Here is an 18,095-nt window from a genome sequence, read left to right as displayed (position 1 = left end):
CAGACCATTGATGTGTGACGTGATTTTGGTGACACTTCACTGTATAAGAGTGAATTTATTGAATATATTTGTAGTATCGCTTTTCGGTGTTGCACTTTTTAGACGGTCCCTGCGCACTAGTCTCACAGCTGACTGCACGTAGAGACCAATGTTATTGGTCCATCTCGAAAATTAGGTTGTAGCTTGTTTTCTACCTTACTACGGTTGGAAAGAGGCGTCGTTTGTGTTTTAACGTTTCGCTTATGCGTTATTGATCCGGGAAGTTCGAATCTGTGAATATATTTCCAACTCTACCGAACTAAAACGGTTTAATATTTGATAGTTATTTTGTTTAATTATTATTTTTATTTTTTTTGACTGTGGTGGGCTATACCAATTTACCAAATGTTGTGTTTTTAGCAGTGGTATTTTGACAAAAAACAAACAAACAAATAACTATGTTTACCATTAGTTTTAGTGTGTGAAGTCATGCATAAATATAATTTCATTTTTTGTCCGGATCTATTACGCCGGGTTCACTGGGTGCAGTACAACACTAAAATAGTCAGGAGATTATGGAAAAGACACAAAAGCCGAACCTATGGTATACTACAATTTATATGTCTGCATGCAAGTAAACTCAATAAAATAATTTAATAAAGGAAAGAATTAATAAACTGCTGGACCTTTTGCCATTCTGTGTATATACAGTGCTGCGAAAAAGTTTCTATTTGTTCTATTTTTGTGTATTTTTCATACTAAATTGTTTTAGATCTTCAGACGAGATATAACATAGAACAAAGGCAACCTAAGTAAACAAAATACATTTTTCATATATATTATTGAAGCAAAAAAGCTATCCAACACCTGTATCACCCATGTGAAAACTGCCCCCTTAAACTTAATAGCTGGTTGTGCCACTTTTAGCAGCAACAACTGCAATGAAACGCTTCCGATAACTGGAGATCAGTCTTTCACAACGCTGTGGTGGAATTTTGGTCCACTCTTCTAGGCAGAACTGCTTTAGTTCAGCCACATTGGGGTTTTCGAGCATGAATTGCCCGTTTAAGGTCCTGCCACAGCATCTCAATCGGGTTCAAGTCAAGACTTTGACTAGGCCACTCCAAAACTTTAATTTTGCTTCTTTTGAGCCATTCAGAGGTGGACATACTCCTATGCTTTGGATAATTGTCTTGCATATTCCAGTTGCGCTTGAGCTTCAACTCACGGACTGTGACCGGACATTCTCATTTAGGATTTTCTATTAGAGAGCAGAATTCATGTGTCCCTCAATTACTGCAAGTCACCCTGGCCCTGAAGCAGCAAAGCACCCCCACACCATCACGCTAGCACCACCATGCTTGACCGTAGGTATGATGATCTTTTTGTGGAATTCTGTGTTTGATTTACGCCAGATATAACGGGACCCCTGTCTTCCAAACAGTTCCACTTTCGACTCATCAGTCCACAGAACATTCTCCCAAAAGGTTTGAGGATCATCAAGGTGTGTTTTGGCAAAATTCAGACAAGCCTTAATGTTCTTCTGGGTTAGCAGTGGTTTTCGCCTCGCCACTCTTCCATGGATGGCGTTTTTGGCCAGTGTCTTTCTGATAATGGAGTCGTGAACAGTGACCTTTATTGATGCGAGAGAGTTCTACAGTTCCTTGGATGTTGTCCTTGGCTTTTTTGTGACTTCCTGGATGAGTTGTCGCTGTGCTCTTGGAGAAATTTTGGAAGGTCAGCCACTTCTGGGAAGGTTCACTACTGTGCCAAGTTTTCTCCATTTTGAGATAATGTCTCTCACTGTGGTTCTTTGGAGTCCCAGAGCCTTTGAAATAGCTTTGTAACCCTTACCAGACTGATATATTTCATTCACCTTTTTCCTCATAATTTCTTGAATTTCTTTCAACCTTGGCATAGTGTGACATTTTAGCCAACTTCATGCTGCTGAAAAAGTTCTATTTAGGTGTTGATTTGATTGAACAGGGCTGGCAGTAATTAGGCCTGGGTGTGTCTAGTCCAGTTGAACCTCATTATTAATGCCGTTTCATAGATTTGGGGATTTAGGCAAATACTTTTTCACAGTTGGTTTTGGATAACTCCCTCATGCCACGCTCACGGAGGATATGTGAACCTGGCGTTAGCCTACGTCATTCAAAAATATATAAAAAAATGCAATTCACACAGAACAATAACTTTAATACACCTCTTCTATGATGAGCATGTTTTCAATTGCTGTGTTCAAAGTAATTTCTGGGTTGTCTGGGTCTTAAAGTAAACAATGTCATGTAGTATAACCAGAGCCCTTCTGTCAAGGTGAGTCTACAAGGTAAGCTACAAAATGCCTAATACGGCGGTCCCATAGACATTCTAGGGCAATACATTGACGAGGAGTCAAGAGGCCGTTCTTTTTAAATGGGTGTCAGTGAAGAAGATGCTTTATGCTGCTTTTGTGAGGAAACATCTTATCAAGTAATGAGTTGACAGCCTGTCCGCTAATCTTAAACATGATTTACACTAAACAGTTGAGTTTACTACTAAAACATTGATGTTTTATAATAGAAGACACGGACAATATAGTGACAGGTATCCGTTTACGCTTCTCTTTGTTCATTTGTATGGTATCTGCAAATGTTGACTTATCGTAACACGCTAAAATTATATATAATTTTATTTATACAACAGTTAGTTCCGGTCCTCGAATCTGATTGGACGAGACGTTCCATTAGTATGATGTCTCACACCATCATCACTTGGACGCTTCACTGTTTCGTGCCATTCTAAACTAAAGTGTAAGAGCAGCACAGATGTGTTAAAGAGCTACAGTTGATGTGTCTTTCCATTTTGCCCTGTAGAGGTCTGCATGGGCCTTAAAATGAAACCCAAACCCGACCCATACCCAAGACCCGAACGATACCGGCAGATTTTAAGCCCGAATCCGAAATTGCTTACTATCTTATTTCTTCTCCTAGCAAGTACTGTTGAAATAGGCTGTATTTTATGTAAGCATACAGGCAACATTCATAACAGTACTGAAACAGTAAACATATACAGTTTTAACAAGGCACGGCAGCCCCTCAGTACACTAGAACAGAAGGGGGAAAAACACTGCCTTACTGTTTATGCGCTGAAACTTCACTTGGTGCAGAACATTCTGGAATAATATGAAACAATGCAACAGTCCCCTCTATGCAGCCTGAACTTGTTTAGAATGCTGAATCTTTGTAACAACTGCGCTGAAAAAAATCTAGATGCAGCGCAAAGAATGAAACAGAGCGCAGGTGTCTCAGCATGCCTTTTTAACTTCACATGGTGTTTAAAATATACCGGTCCTGCGCGAGAGACGCTGAAGAAACGGCGAGACACGGAGCGAAAATCAAAGACATTTGTCTAGCATGTGTTTAAACAATGGGAAAACAGAACAGACACGTCAAAGAGGAAGCCGTTGTCATGGACCTCAAACAAAAGGGGGGCACCAATACAGATCTTGCCCAGAATGTTCAGAAATGGCCCTGACTACTACTTCACAGGAGATGTATATATTTTTTCATCAAAAGATGACATTTTTGAATAAAGAAATGTTGGCATGAGTAGTGCAGAATAATCTTTTATTATTTTTTTATTTAAAAAATGATCAGTGAAACAATCTTGTTTTAAAAGTATAATGATATAAAAAAAATACTTTTGTCCATGAAATCAAGTCCTTGGTGTAACAAATATGTTGGTCACATGATTTTGTTGTCATGTGACCAAAAAGATTAGAAAAACGTAAAACAGAGAGGACCCCTTTGGACCCTCAAGACTGTGTAAAGTAAAAAAAAAAACAATAATATTTTTCATGAAAAGGCATATTTTGTTCAGGTCATTTGGTGTAACCCTGAGAAAACTTCTTGATATTCTTGACTCAATTCATTATTTTTGTCAGAATAATTTTTGTTTCTTTAAAATATTTTTGAAAACTTTTTTTAAAAATTAATGATTACATTGTGTAAACTCTTGTGTATTCAGGGAGCAAGGAAAGTATTTTAATATCTTTTATTTGGTAAAACCACATGACATCATCAAATATTATTTTCCTTTTATGTAGAAAGTGCTATAAATGTGTTTCAAAAATGTATGAAACCAAATTGGATGCAAAGAGTAATGTTCTTTGAACTTGACACGTGTTTAAACTAGTTTTTTAATTTCTATCACTTCATACAACTTTATTTGACTAATAAGTTTGAGATCTTTATCAACTTCTGACCTTTGATTTAGCTTTCATTGTATTACAAAGTCTTGAAGTAATTAAATTAATACATTATTCATTAAAAAAGGATAACATTTATTGCACTGATATTTCTAGGAGTGATATTAGTAATATGCTAATATCAACCAAGTTATTAAACTTTTATTTTTTTATCTCTTTCAGGAACTATCATGCTAGAGCTTTCCAAAGAGAAGTCCAGTGCAAGTTTATTAGATCGACAGCTGATTCAGTTTCAGACCTCCATCAACAGAGTGGAAAGTGAACTCAGTGCACAGATCCGATACCTGACACAGGTGTGTCCACATGCCCTCACACTGGTATATAATCTAGGAACTGTATATGAGGAGATTTATACAAGAAAAAGGCAGCACTGTTTTGAACAGTCTGAGATCTTTGAACTTTCTGCTGTTTGACTGGCACTACAGAGACCCAGATGATCTGTCGCTGTGCTGTACTAACTTTCTTTTTTTGTTCTTTGAGTAAAGGTGGCAACAGGTCAGCCTCATGAGGGATCAACATACTCAGCCAGAAAGGACTGCCAGATGGCCCTTAACCGTGCAGAATACCCCCGTGTTAAACTGGGAGAGCTGGGACGGACCTGTGAGATAATGCTCGATCCACAGACGTAAAACATGTATTGAATGGAACATTGCTTTGAAATATTTGGCAGTAGACGTGATGGGAAAGGTCAAACAGCTTGTTTCAAGATATTTTTGAAAACAGTCTCCAAGCCACACACTGTTTCCATATTGTAAGGAAAAGTCGGACAACCAACCTGGTGATTTACTAAAATACATCTATCCTTTGTTGTAAAATTGCACCAGAGCATTTTGTCTTGAGAAATGTTACATGTGTACTATTTTCCTGTTATTGCTTTTTGTATAATTTTGCCAAAAGAAAAATAATACGTTTTTTTTCTCACAGTATTTTATTCAAAGGAGGATAGATTCTCCATTCACTTTCTGTTATCTTGTTCATCCATTAGTGGTCATATCAAGTATACAGCAAAAGGGTTGAAGGTTACACTTAAATCAAATCACAGACATTATCATCTTTTACCACACAAACACTTAAATAATGAAATGTAAAAAATAAATATTCACCATACACACATAGATACTACATGAACACCAGTTACTATTATAGGGACACACAGTATCATCCAGTGATTTTCAGGCTATTTATCACGGGACAACCATTTGCTGCACCCTGCTAAATTTTGGGTTCATGGCATTATTTCTTTTATACAGTTCGGTTTTACTTGACAGGGAATGTACAGAGAAAACTACAATGTTCTCAAATTTTACAGGAAAATACTAAGTAATAATTTGCTTCATATAACATGCATACACAGTACTTATGCACACATCATGTATTACTCATCTTTACTATATCTTCTACATTATAATTGGACCTTTTGTTAATTGTAATATTAATGTCTTTTTCAGTATAGGTAAACAGATTTTGGGGAAAAAAATTGTGAGCCAAAGGTAAACTGCCACATGTACCAATTTAAAAAACAAACAAACAAAAAAATTCCTAGATTTCTGAGATTTCACAAAAGTAGGAATAGTTATAGTAATGCTGAAATTGTCTAGGTTTATGTGACCATGTACTCCTGGCGCTTGTTAAGCCGAACTTGACACAAAGACACCGCCCCGACACCTACGTAGATGGCAGCAGCGATGAAGCAGTTGATGCCAACTTGGTTGTAGAGTCCATAAATTGTCTGCGGTGGATTCTTGCTGTTGAAGATAACAGGCAAATTGTGTTTTACAGAGTTAACATTTGCATTCTCACTCTGTGAATGTAGTTATGAGATGGATTCATTCATACATACATCCATATACTGTATATAGTATAGCCTATACATAAGTCAATTGTCTTTTAAGAGATATTTGATCAGACTGTTCTATGGAACATGACACTAGAGGAACTCACTCATCACGGATGTCTTCCTCTGTGAAGGGAACATCTTCGATCAGCACAGCAGATTTTGCACTGAAGAAGATCCCCAACATAGACTAAAAATGGGGGGAGAATACTTTTTGCAATGTTTTGCTATGAATCTTTCATTTTAAGATCTTGAAATTAATTCATAGTGAAATTAATAATTATGACAGGGCACCCCATATACTGTATGTCTATCAAAATCAGGGACTAAAAACAAGTTTTTCATTTTGGTTCGTTCTGAGCAGAAACAGTATTTTTTCGTTCTGGCGTTCCGCAGCCTCTTTTCCAAATGGGAACCGGTTAGAACAAAATAAAAGAAGGGTTAAAAACTTTCTTTTTAAAATGACAGTACTCTGTGCTAAGAGTGGATGATATAACAGCTACACTATTTTGAAAAACAAGCTCAAAATAAGCAAACATAAGCAATTAAATGTTTTCCCATTTGGGGGAATTCTCAGGATAGAAATCATAACATGCATGGTAAACAGTAGCCTATATAAAGTAATGTATTTTCAATAAAGGGATTTTGTTCCCGTTTTTGGTTACGTTCTGCGAAACAATTAGTTCATTTTCAGTTTTCGTTCCTTGGATTGAACTGTTTTTTAGTCCCTGATCAAAATACATACACACAAAAGATTAAAAGAGCCTAAGAAATTTGTATTATATGTTAGTTAAAAATTATATTATATGAATGTTGTTATATTGTCAAATCAAGGTGGTAAACAGGACTGAGGGACAATAATGTATTATAATGCCTTTGCATGCAATGGTTTTGACACCTGCAGTGATGTTCCCTATGCAGGCTGCTTATAAATGGGTATTAAGTAATTGAACATATCAATGTACGCATATACACTGGCAGCCAAAAGTTTGGAATAATGTACAGATTTTGCTGTTTCAGAAGGAAATTGTAAATTTAATTCACCAAAGTGGCATTCAACTGATCACAAAGTATAGTCAGGACATTACTGATGTAAAAAACAGCACCATCACTATTTGAAAAAAGTCAATTTTGATCAAGCCTAGACAAGCCCCATTTCCAGCAGCCATCACTCCATGCCTCATCCTTGAGTAATCATGCTAAATTGCTAATTTGGTACTAGAAAATCACTTTCCATTATATCAAACACAGTTGAAAGATATTTGGTTTGTTAAATGAAGCTTAACATTGCCTTTGTGTTTGTTTTTGAGTTGCCACAGTATGCAATAGACTGGCGTGTCTGAAGGTCAATATTAGATAAACAAATGACCAAAAAGAAACAGCTTTCTCTAGAAACTCGTCAGTCAATCATTGCTTGAGGAATGAAGGCTATACAATGATTGAAATTGCCAAAAAACTGAATATTTCATACAAAGGTGTACACTACAGTCTTCAAAGACAAAGGACAACTGGCTCTAACAAGGACAGAAAGAGATGTGGAAGGCCAGATGTACAACTAAACGAGAGGATAAGTACATCAGAGTCTCTAGTTTGAGAAATAGACGCCTCACATGTCCTCAGCTGATAGCTTCATTGAATTCTACCCGCTCAACACCAGTTTCATATACAACAGTAAAGAGGAGACTCAGGGGTGCAGGCCTTATGGGAAGAACTGCAAAGAAAAACCACTTTTGAAACAGAAAAACAAAAAGAAAAGGTTAGAGTGGGCAAAGAAACACAGACACAGATAATTGGAAAAGAGTGTTATGGATCTTAACCCCATTGAGCTTTTGTGGGATCAGCTAGACTGTAAGGTGCGTGAGAAGTGCCCAACAAGACAGCCACATCTATGGCAAGTGCTACAGGAAGCTTGGGGTGAAATGTCACCTGAGTATCTGGACAAACTGACAGCTGGAATGCCAAGGATCTGCAAAGCTGTCATTGCTGCACGTGGAGGATTTTTTGATGAGAAATCTTTGAAGTTTAAGAAGTTCTGAATATTTTTTTCAAATTATAATAGTAAATTTTCACGTTATTAATGTCCTCACTATACATTGTGATCAGTTGAATGCCACTTTGGAGAATAAAAGTACCAATTTCTTTCCATAAGAGCAAAATCTGTACATTATTCCAAACTTTTGGCCGCCAGAGTATATACATACATACATATACATACATACATATGTATATGTATATATATATATATATATATATATATATATATATATATATATATGTGTGTGTGTGTGTGTGTGTGTGTGTGTATGTATGTATGTGTATGTATGTATATAACAGATTAATGTATTTAAATCAATGACAATCCAAATGTACATATATTTACGATAATTATATTGGTAAAATACATGTCGTTGTGATGAATCCCATTAGCTACAGCTAGCAAGCAATGTCACGAAGATTATGATCCTTACCAGCATAACAACTCCCCATATGCTCAACACGATGCCACAGGCGGCCAGTTTGGGCCCACAGAATAAAAGCGATGGCATTTTATCCGAGATCGCCCAATGATTCTTTCTCTCGAAATTGGGGCGAGAAAGATGCTACATTTAGTCGAGGTGACAGTCTGCCTCTTCTTGCCTTCTCAACCCACTCGACGCGAATCGATCTATTTCGCCTACACTCGGGTTGTTTCGAGTATTTCCGTAAGTATAACCGATACTACTCGGCTGTTTTCGCGTAGATGTTGATCGTATTTCGGCTGCACTCGAATTTTATCGGCTACTCGGCTGTTTTCGTATGGATGTTGCGCTGTTTGTGTGCGATCATTTGATTGGCGGAGGGTTGAGGTGCTGCCCAATCACACGCCTTGTCTTAGACTCGCACTGTACTCTGGGAATTTTTAGTTCGAACTATTATGTTACGTGCATGCCTATTATAAGGAATTTATATTAGATATAAATGAATTATCGCATCATTTATTTATACAGCAAGTCAGTGCATGACCCTAACAATAATAGTACTCCTGTTTTAAAAGTTTTCAACTTTATATAGAGCCAGCCTGCCTGATTGAAACTCGACTACATTGTTTTGTTTTTGTGTCATTTCTGTTGATTTGGTCTCATCATTCCAGCATGACCTCGGCTTCCACGAAGGTAAAAGATTAGCTCTATCTGTTCTACATCAGAAATATGACTAAGCAACTGACAAATGAACTAGACATATGAATGTCCGTCAGGTGGGCGAGATCTTCTCGGCAGCAGGCGCTGCATTCACCAAACTGGGCGAACTGACCATGCAGCTGCATCCAGTGGCAGACTCCTCTCCAGCAGGGTGAGATATTTTCCATTAGATGTTTAGGAAACCTCCTTCCTGGAACATCTGCAGCTACAGAATTTTAATTGCACTGTTTGCTTCTGGTCTAAGCTTAACTGTTAAGATGGACTCATTATATGGCTACAGAATCATTGTGTGGCCCTCACACTGGCATATAATGTGAATTATCTGCCTTTTGTGGGTTAAACTGTGCATTTAGGATGATAAAGATAATATAAATGTCATTTGGCTACCAAAACAGTATGCTTTCACAAGCAAGAGGAGGATGGAAGGTCAGTGTTGTTTAACTGAGTCCTTTTCCTGTGCATGCATCTCCTTACTATCCCTCTCAGTGCCAAATGGACCGACACAGAGATTGAGATGCTGCGTTCTGCAGTTCGGCGCTTTGGTGATGATTTGAACAGCATCAGCTCTGTCATAAAGGAGCGTACTGTGTAAGAGCCTGAAGATCTCCACCTATGATAATATTGATCATATTTTCATTCTGATTCTTGTACTATGATTATCCATGCCCTCTTTTATGATCTCATATTAACTCAGAGATTACATGGAATGTTTGCACTTTTAAACATTCATGTCACACAGCATAACTATTTAAGTGAACTGCAAAAAAAGCTTAAAGCAGGTTAAATATGATGGAAATAAAAATATGATATATATATATACACAGTTGTGCTCAAAAGTTTGCATACCCTTGGAGAATTGGTAATATATGTACCATTTTTAAAGAAAACATGAGTGAGCAGGCAAAAGGCATTTCTTTTATTTCTTATGGGATTCATATTCAACTGTAGGTTATAACAGAATGGCACAATCATAAAACAAAACATGGCAACAATGAAAAAAATGACATGACCCCTGTTCAAAAGTCTGCATACCCTTAGTTCTTAATACTGTGTATTGCCCCCTTTAGCATCAATAACAGTGTGCAGTCTTTTGTAATAGTTGTCTATGAGGCCCCAAATTCTTGCAGGTGGTATAGCTGCCCATTCGTCTTGGCAAAATGCCTCCGGGTCATGCAAAGTCTTTGGTTGTCTTACATGAACCGCACGTTTGAGATCTCCCAAGAGTGGCTCGATGATATTAAGGTCAGGAGACTGTGATGGCCACTCCAAAACCTTCACCTTTTTCTGCTGTAACCACTGGAGGGTCAACTTGGCCTTGTGCTTAGGGTCATTGTTGTGCTGAAAAGTCCAAGAGCGTCCCATGCGCAGCTTTCGTGCAGAAGAATGCAAATTGTCTGCCAGTATTTTCTGATAACATGCTGCATTCATCTTGCCAACAAGATTCCTTGTGCCTTTAGAGCTCACACACCTCCAAAACATCAATGAGCCACCACCATGCTTCACAGTGGGGATGGTATTCTTTTCACTATAGGCCTTGTTGACCCCTCTCCAAACATAGTGCTTATGGTTGTGACCATAAAGCCCTATTTTGGTCTCGTCACTCCAAATTACATTGTGCCAGAAGCTGTGAGGCGTGTCAAGGTGTTGTCGGGCATATTGTAACTGGGCTTTTTTGTGGCATTGGCGCAGTAAAGGCTTCTTTCTGGCAACTCGACCATGCAGCTCATTTTTGTTCAAGTATCGTCATATTGTGCTCCTTGAAACAACCACACTGTCTTTTTCCAGAGCAGCCTGTATTTCTCCTGAGGTTACCTGTGGGTTTTTCTTTGTATCACGAACAATTCTTCTGGCAGTTGTGGCTGAAATCTTTCTTGGTCTACCTGACCATGGCTTGGTATCAAGAGATCCCCGAAATTTCCACTTCTTAATAAGTGATTGAACAGTACTGACTGGCATTTTCAAGGCTTTGGATATCTTTTTATATCCTTTTCCATCTTTATAAAGTTCCATTACCTTGTTACGCAGGTCTTTTGACAGTTCTTTTCTGCTCCCCATGGCTCAGTATCTAGCCTGCTCAGTGCATCCACATGAGAGCTAACAAACTCATTGACTATTTATACACAGGCACTAATTGCAATTTAAAAAGCCACAGGTGTGGGAAATTAACCTTTAATTGCCATTTAAACCTGTGTGTGTCACCTTGTGTGTCTGTAACAAGGCCAAACATTCAAGGGCATGTAAACTTTTGATCAGGGCCATTTGGGTGATTTCTGTTATCATTATGATTTAAAAAGGAGCCAAAGAACTATGTGATAATAAATGGCTCATATGATCACTATCCTTAAATAAAAGAGTTTTTTTGCGTGATCAGTCATATTTTCAAAATCGATGTCAAAATTTCACAATTTCTGCCAGGGTATGCAAACTTTTGAGCACAACTGTGTGTGTGTGTGTATATATATATATATATATATATATATATATATATATATATAATTACATAGTATATGTATATTATATATAATATATTTGTTTTTCATATATATATATATATATATATATATATATACACACTGATCAGCCACAACATTAAAACCACCTGCCTAATATTGTGTAGGACCCCCTAGTGCCGCCAAAACATCGCCAACCCACATCTCAGAATAGCATTCAGTGATGCTATTCTTCTCACCACAATTGTACAGAGCGGTTATCTGAGTTACCGTAGACTTTGTCAGTTCGAACCAGTCAGGCCATTCTCTTTTGACCTCTCTCATCAACAAGGCATTTCCATCCACAGAACTGCTGCTCACTAGATGTTTTTTGTTTTTGGCACCATTCTGAGTAAATTCTAGAGCCTGTTGTGTGTGAAAATCCCAGGAGATCAGCAGTTACAGAAATACTCAGACCAGCCCATCTGGCACCAACAATCATGCCATGGTCCAAATCACTGGGATAAAATTTTTTCCCCATTCTGATGGTTGATGTGAACATTAACTGAAGCTCCTGACCCGTATCTGCGTGATTTTATGCACTGCACTGCTGCTACACGATTGGCTGATTAGATAATCGCATGGATGATTGTTGGTGCCAGATGGGCTGGTTTGAGTATTTCTGTATCTGCTGATCTCCTGGGATTTTCACACACAACAGTCTCTAGAATTTACTCCGAATGGTGCCAAAAACAAAAAACATCTAGTGAGCAGCAGTTCTGTGGATGGAAATGCCTTGTTGATGAGAGAGGTCAACAGAGAATGGCCAGACTGGTTCGAACTGACGAAGTCTAGAGGAACTCAGATAACCGCTCTGTACAATTGTGGTGGAATAAATAGTATCTCAGAATGCTATTCTGAGATGCGGGTTGGCGCTGTTTTGGCAGCACGAGGGGGACCTACACAATATTAGGCAGGTGGTTTTAATGTTGTGGCTGATCGGTGTGTTATATATATATATATATATATATATATATATATATATATATGCATACATACATACATACACCAGTCATAGCACCAAAAGTATACACATTTTGTTATATATACATTTTCACTTACACTATTTCACAATTTAAGTTGACTGAAAACATTCTAAAAGCAGATTAAATATTTAAAAAAAAGTATTATATATATATATATATATATATATATATATATATATATATATATATATATATATATATATATATATATACACTATATTGCCAAAAGTATTCGCTCACCCATCCAAATAATTGAATTCAGGTGTTCCAAATGTGTTCAGGTGGCCACGTAAAATGACAGAGTGGGGTCAGCGGATGCTGAGGCGCATAGTGCGCAGAGGTCGCCAACTTTCTGCAGAGTCAATCGCTACAGACCTCCAAAGTTCATGTGGCCTTCAGATTAGCTCAAGAACAGTGCATAGAGAACTTCATGGAATGGGTTTCCATGGCCGAGCAGCTGCATCCAAGCCATACCTCACCAAGTGCAATGCAAAGCGTCGGATGCAGTGGTGTAAAGCACGCCGCCACTGGACTCTAGAGCAGTGGAGACGCGTTCTCTGGAGTGACGAATCACGCTTCTCCATCTGGCAATCTGATGGACGAGTCTGGGTTTGGCGGTTGCCAGGAGAACAGTACTTGTCTGACTGCATTGTGCCAACTGTGAAGTTTGGTGGAGGGGGGATTATGGTGTGGGGTTGTTTTTCAGGAGCTGGGCTTGGCCCCTTAGTTCCAGTGAAAGGAACTCTGAATGCTTCAGCATACCAAGAGATTTTGAACAATTCCATGCTCCCAATTTTGTGGGAACAGTTTGGGGATGGCCCCTTCCTGTTCCAACATGACTGTGCACCAGTGCACAAAGCAAGGTCCATAAAGACATGGATGAGCGAGTTTGGTGTGGAAGAACTTGACTGGCCTGCACAGAGTCCTGACCTCAACCCGATAGAGCACCTTTGGGATGAATTAGAGCGAAGACTGCGAGCCAGGCCTTCTCGTCCAACATCAGTGTCTGACCTCACAAATGCGCTTCTGGAAGAATGGTCAAAAATTCCCATAAACACACTCCTAAACCTTGTGGAAAGCCTTCCCAGAAGAGTTGAAGCTGTTATAGCTGCAAAGGGTGGGCCGACGTCATATTAAACCCTATGGATTAAGAATGGGATGTCACTTAAGTTCATATGCGTCTAAAGGCAGATGAGCGAATACTTTTGGCAATATAGTGTATGTATTATATATAAAATTTTATAATGTATATGTACAGTGCTGTGAAAAAGTCCTGATTTCTTCATAAAACAAAGGCAATCTGAGTAAACACAAAATACAGTTTTTAAATTGTAATGTTATTTATTGAAGCAAAAAAAGTTATCCAATTCCAACTGGGACTGTATGAAAAAGTATTTGCCCCCTTAGTTACTAATCCCAAAATCTGCATTCATAATGGGGTTCAGCTGGAATAGACACATCCAGGCCTAATTACTGCCAGCCCTGTTCAATCAAATCAACACCTAAATAGAACTTTTTCAGCAGCATGAAGTTGGCTAAAACGTCACACTATGCCAAGGTCGAAATAAATTCCAGAAATTAAGGAAAAAGGTGATTGAAATATATCAGTCTGGTAAGGGTTACAAAGCTATTTCAGAGGCTCTGGGACTCCAGAGAACCACAGTGAGAGACGTTTTCTCCAAATGGAGAAAACTTGGCACAGTAGTGAACCTTCCCAGAAGTGGCTGACCTCCTCTAAGTGCACAGCGACAACTCATCCAGGAAGTCACAAAAAAGCCAAGGACAACATCCAAGGAACTGCAGAACTCTCTCGCATCAATAAAGGTCACTGTTCACGACTCCATTATCAGAAAGACACTGGTCAAAAACGCCATCCATGGAAGAGTGGCGAGGCGAAAACCACTGCTAACCCAGAAGAACATTAATGCTTGTCTGAATTTTGCCAAAACACACTTTTATGATCCTCAAATCTTTTGGAAGAATGTTCTGTGGACTGATGAGTCGAAAGTGGAACTGTTGGAAGACAGGGGTCCCGTTATATCTGGTGTAATTCAAACACAGAATTCCACTTTGAGGGAAACATGAATTCTGCTCTCTACCAGAAGATCCTAAAGGAGAATGTCTGGTCATCAGTCCGTGAGTTGAAGCTCAAGCACAACTGGATTATGCAGCAAGACAATTATCCAAAGCATAGGAGTATGTCCACCTCTGAATGGCTCAAAAGAAACTAAATGTAAGTTTTGGAGTTGCCTAGTCAAAGTCTTGACTTGAACCCGATTGAGATGCTGTGGCAGGACCTTAAACGGGCAGTTCATGCTCGAAAACCCCAATGTGGCTGAACTAAAGCAGTTCTGCCTAGAAGAGTGGACCAAAATTCCACCACAGCGTTGTGAAAGACTGATCTCCAGTTATCAAAAGTGTTTGGTTGCAGTTGTTGCTGCTAAAGGTGGCACAACCAGCTATTAAGTTTAAGTGGGCAGTTAGTTTTTCACACGGGTGATACAGGTGTTGGATAACTTTTTTACTTCAATAAAAAAAAATATACTGTATATGTATAACTGTATTTTGTGTTTACTCAGGTTGCCTTTGTTCTATGTTATATCTTGTTTTGAAGATCAAACAGTTTAGTATGAAAAATAGAAGAAATTAGGAAGGGGGCAAATACTTTTTCAAAGCACTGTCTTATATATATAAAACAATATATTTTGTTTTGCAGTTAACCATTTACAATTTCACAATTTCAGTGAACTGCAAAAAATCTAAAATGTGATTAAATATGATTAAACTTAAAGAAAATGGTGACCAATCATAACACTAAAGGTATACACTTTTCTTCATACATTATATACATTTTTGCCTAAAATATGAGGAAGCGTTATTGGACACACGCTATTTTCTGCCTTAAATCTTTCTCTTTCTGTGTAGTATAAAATTAAATATAGCAGAAAATAACCTCCCCCTATAGATAAAAGTTCTCTTTCTCTCTTTCTTTGTTTTTCTCATAATCTTCTAGTGCCCAAATTAAGACCACGGTGAAAAGGAAGCTGTATGAGGACAGCAGGGTCCCACTCACTTCAGAGTCCCCTAAAAAAACAATGAAGAAAACCACTGTGACGCTACCACCTCCTCCAGCATCAGTGGCCCCCACAGTTATCTCTGTGCCAACCTCTCAGGTTGTCGTGACAACAGGATTGCAGAGTACTCCGTCTTTACCACCAGCAATTAAGAACCCTAAACCAGCAGGTGACTCACTTTCATGACATGAAGGAAGAGAGTTATTTCCAAAATTGCAATTAATAAGAAAAATACTTCCCTCTTACAAGTTGTGTCGTTTCAGTTTATTTTTGTTTTTGATATTTACCTGTAAATGCGCTCACGTTCTTTATCTGGCTCTCTATTTCAGATGTTACTCTGAGTGCTCTGAATGACTCTGATGTGAACAGCGATTTGGTGGATATCGAGGGGCTTGGAGAGGGCTCCACAAAGAAACCAAACTTTGACCAGGGTGAGTGTTCATTTTCTCCATTAGCTTGGGATTCAATGCATTTAAAGGGATAGTTCACCCAAAAATAAAAATGTCATCATTTACTCACCCTCATGCTGTTCTAAATCTAAGACTTTGTGGAACACGAAAAGAGAAGTTTAGCAGATTGTCCTGGGCGCTCTTGTCATATGATTAAAACATACAGTAACCAAGGGCTGTCGGGCCCCAAAGAAGCTGAAAAAAAAGCATAAAGGTAGTCCATATGACTTTTGAAAATGGTATTCCAAGTCTTCTGAAGCCATATGATAGTTTTATTTGAAGAAGAGACTATTTAATTTTTCTGTGAATTATTACTTTAAAGTTTGAATAATAGAAATTAATATATGATGAAAACAATCTTTTCCTTTTTTTTTTCTGACAGAGAGCTTGAATCTGGATTCCAGTCTGATAATGAACTCCAGTGATCTGCCCCTCCTGTCACGCTGACCCACAGCTGTCAGTCATGTTTATGTTCAGGGCAAAGGCGCATCAAAAAATTATTAAGAACAGCTCAAGTGAAGAAGCAGCAGTTTGATCATATGCTGGTGAAAATGCTTTTTATGAAACTGTAAATGTTGCTGTTGGCACCTCTTACCCCTTTTCCACTGTGGGTCTTAAGAGCACCAGACCAAACCTGAACTAGATCACTAAAATGACTGTTTCCATTTACTGAAATATACTTTTACTCAATGAAATAACTTCCTCAGCTCTTATGATATGGCAAAAATGGAGCATAACAGTCAGAATTTGATGGAAAAAATGTGAAAAGTGAACGGTTTAATTTGAACCTATGGAAAAAAAGTAGCTGGTTTATATAATGCGGTAAAAGGTTTACAGGACCGTGGTGCAGTGGTCAAACAGATGTACTCCTGTACTTGTAAGCTTGTTTTTAACTTTTTTTTTTTTTTTTTTTTTACAGGCCTATTTGGATAAAAGTAAACCTTTCTTGGTTAATGGAATAGTTCACCTAAAAACGAATCACCTTTGTGCCATCCTGGATTTTTATGACGTTCTTCCTTCTGTTGAACGCAAACGAAGGTTTTTAGAAGAATATTTCAGCTCTGCAGGTCCATCCAATGCAATTGAATGGTGGCCAGAACTTTAAAGCTCCAAAAAGCACATAAAGGCCACATTAAAGTAAACTCCAGTTGTTTAATCCATGTCTTCTGAAGCAATATGATTTATGTGGGTGAGAAACGGATCAATATTAAATAAATTGTTATCATAAATTCTCCTCCCTGCTCAGTAGGTGGCGATATGCATGAAGAATGCAAATCACCAACAACAAAAGAAGAATGTAAAAGTGGAGAGTGACAGTAAACTGAACTGTTTCTCACCAACACCTATCATATAGCTTCTAAATATATAGATTTACCACTGGATTACTTTAATGCTGTGTTTATGTGCATTTTGGAGCTTCAGAATTTTGGCACCCATTCACTTGCATTGTGAGGACCTACAGAGCTGAAATACTCTTATAGAAATCTTTGTTCCTGTTCTGCTGAAGAAAGTCATACACATCTGGGATGGCATGAGGGTGAGTAAATGATGAGAGAATTTTCATTTTTGGGTGAACTATCCCTTTAAGAGATGCTGATTGTAGGGAAATATGGCAACATGCAAGCAAAAATAGTTACGGAAGAAGTGTTATTTTCTTTCACTGCCACTGTATGTTAAGTGCAGCTTTTAATGTATGTATGTATGTATGTAGTGTAGTAAATAGGATGATGTATATATATTATTTTTAACTGATGGCTATTAAACAGGTCATTTCAACTGAAAACACACAATGTTGCATCTGGTTCTACTTAAATTACAAATGTAGATTTTCGATGGCTCACCAAAGCATAAAAAGA

The 18,095-nt window shown here is 38.0% G+C and overlaps 3 protein-coding genes across 4 annotated transcripts; 2 read left to right on the top strand and 1 right to left on the bottom strand.

Annotated features, from left to right (window-relative positions):
* The first annotated feature begins 228 nt into the window (after positions 1-228).
* On the top strand, positions 229-5,139 carry LOC127433042 (mediator of RNA polymerase II transcription subunit 11-like). Of its 2 annotated transcripts, none has more exons than XM_051684661.1 (3): positions 229-583; positions 4,391-4,521; positions 4,714-5,139. In XM_051684661.1, exons 1-3 carry the CDS (start codon positions 469-471, stop codon positions 4,855-4,857), a joined length of 390 nt encoding a protein of 129 aa, XP_051540621.1. In that variant the 5' UTR covers positions 229-468; the 3' UTR covers positions 4,858-5,139. The 2 variants fall into 2 exon arrangements, with proteins under 2 accessions (XP_051540621.1, XP_051540622.1); XM_051684662.1 differs by lacking the exon at positions 229-583 and adding an exon at positions 637-1,350.
* On the bottom strand, positions 5,138-8,747 carry rnasekb (ribonuclease, RNase K b). Its single transcript, XM_051684664.1, has 3 exons — positions 8,531-8,747; positions 6,170-6,252; positions 5,138-5,973 (listed from the first exon to the last, which is right to left on the bottom strand). Exons 1-3 carry the CDS (start codon positions 8,606-8,608, stop codon positions 5,829-5,831), a joined length of 306 nt encoding a protein of 101 aa, XP_051540624.1. The 5' UTR covers positions 8,609-8,747; the 3' UTR covers positions 5,138-5,828.
* Positions 8,748-8,929: 182 nt separating this feature from the next.
* On the top strand, positions 8,930-18,066 carry c42h17orf49 (chromosome 42 C17orf49 homolog). The gene is made up of 6 exons (XM_051684657.1): positions 8,930-9,214; positions 9,298-9,392; positions 9,728-9,829; positions 15,730-15,959; positions 16,120-16,221; positions 16,622-18,066. The coding sequence occupies exons 1-6, from the start codon at positions 9,194-9,196 to the stop codon at positions 16,684-16,686; spliced, it is 615 nt and encodes a 204-aa protein (XP_051540617.1). The 5' UTR covers positions 8,930-9,193; the 3' UTR covers positions 16,687-18,066.
* The last annotated feature ends 29 nt before the right edge of the window (positions 18,067-18,095 follow it).

The sequence above is a fragment of the Myxocyprinus asiaticus genome, chromosome 42, assembly GCF_019703515.2.
Source record: "Myxocyprinus asiaticus isolate MX2 ecotype Aquarium Trade chromosome 42, UBuf_Myxa_2, whole genome shotgun sequence".
NCBI lineage: Eukaryota > Metazoa > Chordata > Actinopteri > Cypriniformes > Catostomidae > Myxocyprinus > Myxocyprinus asiaticus.
This window is presented reverse-complemented; position numbering and strand designations above follow the sequence as displayed.

Coding starts and splice junctions, on each gene's coding strand:
- rnasekb (XM_051684664.1), bottom strand. CDS start 8,608: ATGCCATCGCTTTTATTCTGTGGGCCCAAACTGGCCGCCTGTGGCATC. Junction 6,253..8,530: donor TATGGGGAGTTGTTATGCTG/GTAAGGATCATA, acceptor CCCCATTTTTAG/TCTATGTTGGGGATCTTCTT. Junction 5,974..6,169: donor GAGGAAGACATCCGTGATGA/GTGAGTTCCTCT, acceptor TATCTTCAACAG/CAAGAATCCACCGCAGACAA.
- LOC127433042 (XM_051684661.1), top strand. CDS start 469: ATGCATAAATATAATTTCATTTTTTGTCCGGATCTATTACGCCGGGTT. Junction 584..4,390: donor ACACAAAAGCCGAACCTATG/GTATACTACAAT, acceptor TATCTCTTTCAG/GAACTATCATGCTAGAGCTT. Junction 4,522..4,713: donor AGATCCGATACCTGACACAG/GTGTGTCCACAT, acceptor CTTTGAGTAAAG/GTGGCAACAGGTCAGCCTCA.
- c42h17orf49 (XM_051684657.1), top strand. CDS start 9,194: ATGACCTCGGCTTCCACGAAG. Junction 9,830..15,729: donor GTCATAAAGGAGCGTACTGT/GTAAGAGCCTGA, acceptor ATAATCTTCTAG/TGCCCAAATTAAGACCACGG. Junction 15,960..16,119: donor TAAGAACCCTAAACCAGCAG/GTGACTCACTTT, acceptor TCTCTATTTCAG/ATGTTACTCTGAGTGCTCTG.